The sequence below is a fragment of the Haplochromis burtoni genome, unplaced genomic scaffold (genome assembly GCF_018398535.1).
Source record: "Haplochromis burtoni strain Fernald_Lab_line unplaced genomic scaffold, NCSU_Asbu1 Contig_2, whole genome shotgun sequence".
Lineage (NCBI taxonomy): Eukaryota > Metazoa > Chordata > Actinopteri > Cichliformes > Cichlidae > Haplochromis > Haplochromis burtoni.
The window spans coordinates 5,349,608-5,360,123 of NW_024582363.1; the positions used below are offsets into that span (position 1 = coordinate 5,349,608).

The 10,516-nt window shown below is 36.6% G+C and overlaps 1 protein-coding gene across 2 annotated transcripts; it reads right to left on the reverse strand.

The window, feature by feature from the left end:
* Positions 1–511: 511 nt before the first annotated feature.
* On the reverse strand, positions 512–7,478 carry dpep2 (dipeptidase 2). Of its 2 annotated transcripts, none has more exons than XM_005912938.3 (11): positions 7,365–7,478; positions 6,770–6,953; positions 6,549–6,675; positions 6,308–6,437; positions 4,800–4,950; positions 4,263–4,332; positions 3,438–3,614; positions 2,351–2,435; positions 2,184–2,259; positions 1,039–1,174; positions 512–930 (listed from the first exon to the last, which is right to left on the reverse strand). In XM_005912938.3, exons 2-11 carry the CDS (start codon positions 6,934–6,936, stop codon positions 727–729), a joined length of 1,323 nt encoding a protein of 440 aa, XP_005913000.1. In that variant the 5' UTR covers positions 6,937–6,953; positions 7,365–7,478; the 3' UTR covers positions 512–726. The 2 variants fall into 2 exon arrangements, with proteins under 2 accessions (XP_005913000.1, XP_005913001.1); XM_005912939.3 differs by having other exon boundaries at positions 6,770–6,917; positions 7,365–7,473.
* Between the last annotated feature and the right edge of the window lie 3,038 nt (positions 7,479–10,516).

A 10,516-nucleotide genomic window follows, 5' to 3' on the forward strand; every position in this document is an offset into this window, starting at 1 on the left:
AGTCCACTACTTCAATAGGAACTTTAATAGTATTTTATTTCATTCATAACTGTAGGTTTTTAAGAAGCAATAAAACTACCAAGTCAAATCCTATGATTACACGAAGATCAACATCACCACCTCAAGTGAGCACACCAAAGCAGATATTTATCAAATTTATTGCCATTGGGTTGTGAGCAACAAGGCTACATGAATGACGTAAAACCATAATATTGTTTTATGCTATGAGAGTAAATAGAACAAATATTTGCTTTGAAACTGATATTCTGTACAACTTTGTTAAAGTGCTTGAAGCATTATAAACTTAAGTAGACAACCTCAGCTTCTAAGCTGTTTCCTAGTCAATCCTAGATACAAAGTATAATCTCTAAAGTTATATTTATCAAGTTTATCATTCTATTATATTTCGTAATCTTCTATGGACATCATGAAAAAAATGTTCTGCCAACTAAATAACAAAATAAATAGTAAATTTTAAAAAAAGAAAAAAAAAGAAGATAAAACCAAGAGGTCTCTTTCAGACATCTTCTGAATTTTTAATTAATCGATTAACGTATGTACAGGAGTTTGCATTTTAATTATAGCAAAAATGAGGTTAGACATTAAAGTCATTAAATTCCTCCTAATCTCCACTGACGTGCAGCACTGTGACACTCCTTTCTGTGTACTCCTTTCTATACAACTTCAAAAGAATGATACGGCTGAACTGAGATTGTTAATATTCATTCATTCAATCAAAAATATTCTGGAAAGCACCAGAGCTGTGGCAAGGATTAACAGACCAGGTAATCCACCTTCTGCTCCAGAGGACTGATCTGAGGGCAGGCTTTTTGGGTCTGGACGTCTAAGGACTAGCCTGCATGGGTTGTGTGCCTCTTCAAATGGAATCTGGACCTCACTTGGTAGGTTTGAACTCAACTTATCACGGACCTTGGTGAAAATAAAGGAAGGAAATAGAGTATGCCAACATATAAAATACTTAAACTCATGAATCTTTCACCACCTATTCTCGTTATATAAATGTATTCTCTCGCTCACCCTCTCAACCTGTTCAAACACACGCAAGAAGTTATGTCGAAGGACACCAGCCAGCTCATTCTCAGTCCAGTTTCTTCTCAGCAGTTCCTGGATTAGGGCTGGGTATTTTGAGACATCCTCTAACCCATGAGGGAAGCTTTTAACCAAAATGAAAACAAAATTACTCTCAAATTATTATTTTTAGGCAAAACGTTGTAGAAGCAGATCCCTCATTCTGAAAATTATGGTGTTGCTAAATACATTTAGTTTCATACCTTTGACACACGTGGAATTACAAAAGTAAACACAGAAATATGATTTGTTTTATTCTCAGTTCTAATAAGATTTTGGGCTGAAGAATTCTGCAAGAAGAGCCTTGGCATCGACTCTTCAAGTCAATGGGTCAGGAAGAATTTTAACCTTTATTATATTCCTTTATTTAAAGTTTGCTGTAACAGGCTGGAACAAAAGCTCCAAAAGGCAATGAAGAAATTTGGTCACTGTTAAAGACATGGGGTATGATTCATGGCATTTTTATATTAATTGCAGTATTCAATAATGAGCTTTTTTTTTTTCTTTTGTTTCATCACAAAACTACCTGATACTGATTGTTTAAGACAATTCCGTTTAAGAGGACTTTGCGCACTTTGCACCCAGCAGCACAACAGAGTCACTGCATCCTCTCACTGTAGGGGTTAAAAGTTCTGATTCTGATTTTCCTTAAATTTGTCACCCCTCTGTATGCATAGCAATAACCTAATATCCACCATCTTGCAGAAAATCTACCGCAGCATAGCAGCCTCCATTTATGCCTATTAGAGGTATAAAGTTATTGATTTTTAACCCACTTCAGTCTGTTGACAACTGGACAGCTAAATTGCTGATATCATGACAAGCAAACAAAAACCACACAATTGATTTGGCTCAACAACAGCCTTTGAAATAATCTGTCTGCAGAGTGCCTCAGACAAGCGTGTTGCCTATTAGTATTAGCTTTGTTTTGTTTCAAAAGCTTTTCATTCATCATGACTATAGAATATAAAGAAGATTTAAGGTATCTTGCATGGATTTTCTGTTTGCAACATTTACCACAACAATTACAAACAAACAGTTACCTGTTTAGCTAATAATTTGTGTTATCTGGTTATTGCAAATTGATTTCTTACCTTGTAGCACCTTCATAATCCCCTCCAATTCCTATTGATTCAGCTCCAATCAATTTCTTAATGTAATCAAAATGGTCTGTAAAAATAAGTGGAATAATGTATAAACTGAGATATAAGAAATACAAACTGCACATTTAAAACACATCCATTCCAGATGGACAGCTCACCAGCCACATGAGAGATGTTAGCCTCATCTCTGCAGGAAACAAATGTGTTGTGGAGATTCACCATGATCAACCCTTGGTTCTTTTTCTGAAACAAAAACACACAGGGCCATTACCAGGCGTGGAGAAAAGGGTTAAATGCCACCAAACAGAGTAAAATAATCTATGCATGTGTACACTCTACAGAAAAGTTATTGTTTAATCATTTCATTTGCATATAGTGTAAATTATTATGTCTGGCATATCGAGATGCCACTCAGATCCCAAAAAGAAAAACAATAAGACTAGAAGTCAAGAGGGTTTTAGAACTGTTTTATCTAGTTCTTCCTGTTCAAATGATGATTTACTGAGCTTATGTGTATGAGTAATCACACAGAAAAAAAAAACATGTGGAAATATCAAATTCGTGGCTATGATAAAATGTAAGTATTGATACTATTTATTTTTCAACTTGATTAATAAATAGAAAGAAGAAAAGAATATTCTCAGTTTAAAAAAAGAGCCTGAAATTACCCCGACACTGTTGACAGTAGGCTTACACACAGCTTGAATTCTTGAACATCAGCCTGTCATTAACCAGTATGAGCATTTTTTTTTAAAGTAGAGGGAGGAAAATGACTATCATTGTTAGGGTAAACAATCTGATATTCTCATTAATAGGTCCTCACTATAGTACTTTTATTTCATCCTGTGAGATCACGTTCTGGTGCCTGTCTGTGTATGCAAGTAAAGGGGAAATGGCAAGAGCTAAAGATGGCTGAGGAAATCATGGAGAACACAGAACGACATAAAGACAGAAGAAATGCATTAAGTTGATTGTGCAAATAAAGCCTTAGGATTGAAATCAATAACTCTTAGTGGGTGAAAACTGAATAATTTCTAATGGTGGAAATCTGTTCATAAATGTTTTATGCTGTTGATACACAAAAAGCCTAACCATTACAAAAATTGTCTGACAGTTTTTCTTCTTTAGATATACACATAAAGAGACACAATTAAAATGAGCCAGTCATCAATGTGACTGATCAGACAGTTGTTTAATCAAGCGGTTAAGAAGGCAAGCAATTACTTTTAAGGTTGTATTTCTCACCAGTTCAAGTAGCAGATTGTCAGGAACATTGCGGCTGTGGTTACATATGGAGTAGGAAGAGGAATGGCTAAAAATAACCGGAGCCTTAGAGTGACTCAGAACAGCAAAGGATGTGTTCCACGAGGTGTGGGAGAGGTCCACTATCATTCCGAGTCTGTTCATCTCCTCGACTACGACCTCAAAAACACAATTAAGAACATTTTGGTGGCATCAGGAAGGAAGTCATTTATTCAGAGGAGAGGATGTTGTTACATGTAAACTATTAGAAAACACTCATGCAGATAACAATCAAGAGTGTCCCTGCCCTTTGCTGTTGAGACGGAGATCTGAATGGGAAAGGAGTAATAAAGATGTTTTCTATGTTTAAATAAGCTGCCTATAATATATTACCATATTCCAGTAATACACAAGGAGTTATTAAATGAGAAAAGTCCAGTTTGGGTTAACAGAGATTCTCTTTCCACAGCTTCCTATCAGGAGAAGATTTAGTATGCACAGTATTCCCAAATTCTAATAGTAATGAGGTTCATTTTATTTAGAAGGTTCTCAAGTTACAATAACTATACAATCTCTATTAATGCAAACATAACAACAACAATAATGCATAGTAGTTTTATAATAGTCATAATAGTTACTTAGTTAATACAGTTTTATGTCAACAACTGAATTTCTCTTATTTCTTCAATACAGTATGGAAGGACTGATATGTTTTATGCTTTCTGAAAAAGGGTCAGGCAAAACTGGCATGCACGCTGACATACTACTCTGTGGAATGTGAGATAATGAAATACAGCTGTGGCTAATGTTACTGAAACTCAGAATTACCTTCCCAAAGGATGTCAGGCTGTTATTCTCCCTCTTATATACAGGGTAAAAAGTTGAGGATGATTCAGCCCTGCATAGAAACAATATATGTATTTTAATGTCACAAGTGCTGCAAATTATTCTTCTCCTGTTTGTAATTACTTAAAATTACTTTGGGTATCTGAAGGGAACTGCTTCAGATACCCACAGCTATAGTCAATGTGAGATATCTGAGAGAGGACATATATAGGTTAATTTGCATAAAAGAAAAGGATGTCGAGGTGAAAATGTAAATATGTTTCACCTTTCTATCTTCCCTATTCTATAAACAAATACTTCTTAGATTAAATGTAGCTCAGTAGTTCCTGCTTTAAAGTTGCTATGTAGCAATAGACCATTACAGAGCCAATGCTACGTATTTGATAAAATAGAATTTCTATTCAAAACCCAATTTATTGCTTAAATGATCATTTAAGAAAAGATCGAGATATGACTTTTTAAATACAAAGTACTAGATATACTGTAAAATATATGCTGTATAAAGTCTTTTCCTATTACCAGGGTGTATTACAAGAATGCGTGAGACCCATGGAGCGGACTCCAAGCTGGTAAAACATCCGCAGGGCGGGAAGGCTGCTGTCAATAGAGTGGCCTCCTTCGATACTTATTAAACAGGCTATCTTACCCTTGTCCTTAGAATCTTTTAGCTCTGCAATGACAGGCCCACATACAAAGCACATAAACACATAATTGGACATCATTACCTTCAGTTATCAGTTCTACTTTTCATCTGGTTACAGAAATGCAAGCTAACGTAACCATCATATTTTAGAAAAACAAACAAACAAACAAGATACATTTCAAAACAGTAATCTAGTAACCTAAAAACATTAAGGAAATGACTATCTCCAAATAACCTCTAGTTTCAAAATTTCTTGAGAAAGTAGTTAGTAGGAAGTTCTTATCTGATTTATTCCAATCTGGCTTTAGAAAAACATCACATTACAGAAATCACTTTATGACATTTTAACGAGTGTGGACCCTGGAAATTTTACAGTTCATATTACCTCATCCTTCTCTTCAACAGACTCAGAAATGAGCTTGGGTTAGGTGGAACTGCACCCAAATAGTTCTAATCCAATCAAACAGAGTATTTAGAATCACTGTGGTTAATTTTAGCTCATCGAGTTTCTCCCACGACTCAGTCCAAGGGCCTATTTTGTTTAGTTTACATTTGTTACCACTTGGCTAAGTAATTTGTAATTATACACAAGCATCTGACCATTGTTATGTCAATGTCTGCCAGTTAGAATGAGTCATTTAATCCTGGAGAACACAAAAATCTAGACTTCATTCATTCCTATTTTACTGGCATTAAGGATGGGATAAAATTAAAGTTCTTGTTCTTCTTATTGGTCCTGATGATTATTCTTATAGTCGCCCTGCTGACCTTGAACGATGACTCACTGACCTAAAATCATCTGCTGGAGGTCTAGGGGAGTATTTCTGATCAACAACTTAATTTCAAACAGCATATCAAAAGTCCAGACTAGTCTTGTGTTGTGAAATATTTGTTGCATAACTCAGACCAGTACTTATGAATAATATAACGGCATACCTTATATCTGCACCCTCATTTCCCCCTGATTAGATTACTGCAACTCACTGTTTACATGCCTAAAAGTTTGGAGGAGTGAACCATCTATAAAACACAGCAGCAGTACTACTCACCAACACTTGGTGAGATGAACATGCCATTCCAGTCCTTGCAGATTTACACTAGCTTCACTACAGAGTCCAATTTAAGATTTCCACTGATTACTTTTAAATCACTTCACAGTGAAGCTGCACTTTCTATTTTAGAAGTCCTAACGTCTAATAGATCAGAGAATCGATTACTTCTACATGTTCCACAGTCCAAGCTTAAAACCAAGGGGTTTTCATGCATTTTGAATAGTTTTTAAACCAATGTTTTGTGTAAATACTGCGAAACACCTTATAACTTTGGTTTAGAAATGTGCCATAGAAATATAGTTAATTATTATTATTAAGAAAGTGTACAATACCCTGGACAGATGTGACCAGTTCAAACTCCTGGTACTCAGTGCACATACGTCTCACCACATCTATTTGTTCCAGAGTAAGCCTCACAGCATCCTTCTGCTGAGCACCACACAGTACGTAGACAGCAAACATCTGATACAACATATCACAGAACATTAGACACATTTTACTAACCAATAAATCTCAGATGTAGATGGATTTTTTTTCCAGATTGCGCTGTGAACACTTGTGAAATTGCAATACCTGTGTCTGCACATGGCCTGCTTTGAAACGGGATATGTCTGTGGATACTTTGGAGAGGTTACGAAGGTCAACTTGGCTTAGGTAGTTGTTGTGACGAATCCTCAACTGGAGAGCGAGGTCATTGTGACTGACAGAGAGACGGGATAGTGGGTGATACAAAATTGAGGGACATTTTAATTTATGATAATTTATGTATCTTGTATGTATGAAGCACACTTTACCCATCAATCAGTGGATATGTGGACATCAATTCATCTACGTCAGAGCATCCACATATTTTGGCACACAGAGAGAAAACCACCAGAGCTTCGATAAACTGCATCCAGAAGCTGTGTGAAGCATGTTTTTCACTTTTCCAAGAAGGCATATCTGAACACAGAACACGCATCAACGCGTTACAGTTATCTGATAAGGCAAAGAAGAATAACATGTGAATGATCAACACGTGCACACAAAGAATATTTTGGATCTGTAATCTATTTTGAAAGGATAACAGCGCAGCTTGGAGTATTACAGAAATACTATAGCGGCACCTTTAAATATCATCGTAATAAACTTCCTGCTTTTTATCGAATTTATGAGTTCTGGAATACATTAACCTGCAAAATAATAAGTATTTTGGGATCGTCTGTTTTTTTTTTTAATTGAAACTTAAGTCCACATTAAAATAGCATATAAAAACAACGTACCATTTAAGCGTGCTTGAAAGTGGAATAATGAAAAAGGTAATTACTCGGGATAATTAGTGCATGCTCATAATGAACCATTTGTAACTATAGACAGCGCGGAACAGCAAAATTTAAACAATATACTTACCAGCCAGGTCGCTGAAAAATGAGCTGTATGGCCACTTTGTTTAGCAACTGTGCACACACTGTACCAACTTTCCAGCTCTCCGCCCCACACAAACGTAGTGCAAACCTTTACAAAACTGGAGAGCTGCCTGTGTGGTGCATTCACGTGCTATCGGAAAATTGCTAATTCATATAAATTATTTATCGCTTGATGTTGTAGAAGAACTGCATTTTGCAGGACCGGGTTCTACAAGGACCTTAATCATGCTTTTCTTCGTTCTGTCGCTTCTCTTTTGACTTATAGCAGCTTCCAAATTTGGTAGTGGTATAGCCTGCTATCAACGGGTAAGCAAAACAAACAAATAAATGAAGATGTGAGGGAAAAACTACAAAAACTGTATTTCTCCTTTTTTACGTATTCTATACTGTTGTATCTGTAGGTTCCATAACTAGTATGTGGAGTTTTAAGTATACATTTATTTGCTAAACTGCGTCGCCTTATTTGGAAATACAAATTGACGACTGCGAATTGAAAGCATGATAAAACCTGAAAATTTGAAGTTGCCATCTGCTGGCCAGATAGTAAATCACATTGTTAATGACCCATGTGTTTGATTTGGCAAAGAATTTACGTTGGTTGGAGAGGGTAGTCGACTTTTTGGCCAGATTGTTTAACACAATCCAGGTCAGTAAGAAACTTAAGGAAGGCAAAAGAAGTGTACCGTGTATGTGCAGAGCTGTAGTAACCACAGAGGGATAAAGTTGAATTAAGCTGCATTAAGAAGAGAGGTGACAATTAGCGAACAGTTTAGTTTCATGCCGAGAGACTGCCAGTTGCGATGATTGCTTTGAGGGTGTTGATGGAGAAGTATTGAGAAGGTCAGAAGGAGCTGCAGTGTGTATTTTGAGGATGTGACGAAACAGAGAGTGCCAAGAAACTAACGTGAGGGTGGTGCAAGACATGCATGAGGACAGCGAGACAGTGGTGAGGTGTGCGATAGGAGACTGATGGATTACAACGGGGATCGGCTCTGAATCCGTTGTTCTTTGCAATGGTGATAAGTAGGATGACAGATGATGATGCTGTCAGGCAGGAGTCTCTGTGGACTATGATGTTTGATCACAACATTGTGATCAGTAGTGACATTAGGTAGCAGATGAAAGAGAACCTGGAGAGGTGGAGGTATACTCTTTAGAAAAGAAGAAAACAGTCAGTACAAGTAAAGCAACATACCACGTGTGCAAATGAAAGGGGAACAGGTGTAACAGTGAAGATGCAAAGTGTAGAGATAGTGAATGTGGACAACTTTAAATACCTGGGATCAACCAGCCAAAGTGATGGACAGTACACATGAGTGATGAAGAAGAGAGTGCACACAGGTTGGAGCAGGTGAGCATCAGGGGTGAAAGGAATAGCACATAGTGAGGCCTGCTGTTATGTATGGATTGGAGATGGTGGAACTGAAGAAAAGAGTTGGAGGTTTGGAAAGTTGAAGTTTAGGTTTTTGCCGGGGGTGACCAGGACGGACAGAATTAGAAATTAGTTTATCAGATGGACAACTCAGGCTGTTTAAGATGGTTTGAACACGTCCAGAGGAGGGATAGCAGATATACTGGACTGGAATATGTAGATGTCAGGCAAGAGGAAATGAGGAAGATCGCAGAGAAGATTCGTGGATATAGTGAAAGAGGACATGCAGACGGAGGAGGATGCTAGAGATGGGATGAGATGGAGACAAATGTGCTAAACCCTAATGGAAGCAGCCAGAAGAAGATCTGTTGGTGAGACAAGCCTGTTGCTAGGAGAAGGGAAAAGAACAAAAACCTGACCCCATGGTCACCATCGAGTTTAGCTAAGTTAAGGCAGTAGTGGTTAAAAGTTACATCATTTCTGATCAGCTGACAAAATATTTTAGTAAGTGAATTTAAAATAATTGTAAAAAAGGGGGAAAGAAAGGTATATGTTTTGTTGAATAATTTTTGATCTGGATTGTTTGGTGGTAAATAAAACTAAAAGTACTTCATTTGGTGACAAGAGGATATTAGTAACAGGCCTATTTCATAACAGACATCCTCACAATTGTAGAAGGAAAATGACAGCATCTTTATCACATTACCTGTGGTGAGTGAGGCATCATCAAGACTGAAAACTAAAACTTAAAACACCAAGACTGAAATGAGTCTTGGTGTTTTAAATAAAAATAATTAAATAATTCATTTTATTATTTGGGCCTACAGATGCTCACATTTTCTACTGTGGCTTGTGATTTGTAAATTTGTAAGAAGTTTCAGGCTTTGCAGTGTTACGACAACTGATACCAAATTGTGCTTTCAGGAAGCTGGATGATTTTTCACGCTCACAGAGTGACAGTGACTATTTGCAACACAAATTTGCAGTTTTGCATTAAAGCACCACCACAAAAACTCAAAGTAAGAACCCATTTATATAAAACAGTAATCATATATTTACTATTGATACAATAATGAGGGTCCTGGGATGATATTCAGGGCCTGAACTGATTGTAGAAGTTTGGCTCTTTACTTTTGAGAGGAAAACTCTTTTTAGAGTAGTCTAGTGGAGAAATTGTGATACATTTTCAGTTTACTTTTTTTGCGTTAACTTGGTTTACTCTGGAGATATGACACCTTTTCCTGTTTTGTACCAGTGGTGTGCATACTTTGTGTGCTACTGATACAGAGCTATGTAGATTGTGAGTTATGTGGCGCAAGTATGTGTCACACACAGATAAATACATAATGCTTGACATTTAATCTGTTTCTATGCAGTTGTTTTATTAAAATTGTAATTTCTGAATTAGTTCAACTATAAATGAAAACACTAAAGTTAACTTTAAAGTTGCTCAAATTTGTGCAGTTGCAGTGAACTTACGACCTGAACTCAGTGGATGGCCTACTCTTCTTCACATTCGAATAAGAAGATATCCAGGGGAAATTTCTGTTTTGCTTTCATTATTATTATTACTATTATTATTGTTTTGTTTTTTTATTCCTTCTCTAATTTGACATATCCAAACATAGATTTAATTGAAAAGCTCTCTGAGCTCTGCTTCATTATTGTCAACAGGCACCAGAATAAGGAAAAGGAAGGCGATAACGCAATGTGTGTGTGTGTGTGTGTGTGTGTGTGTGTGTGTGTGTGTGTGTGTGTGTGTG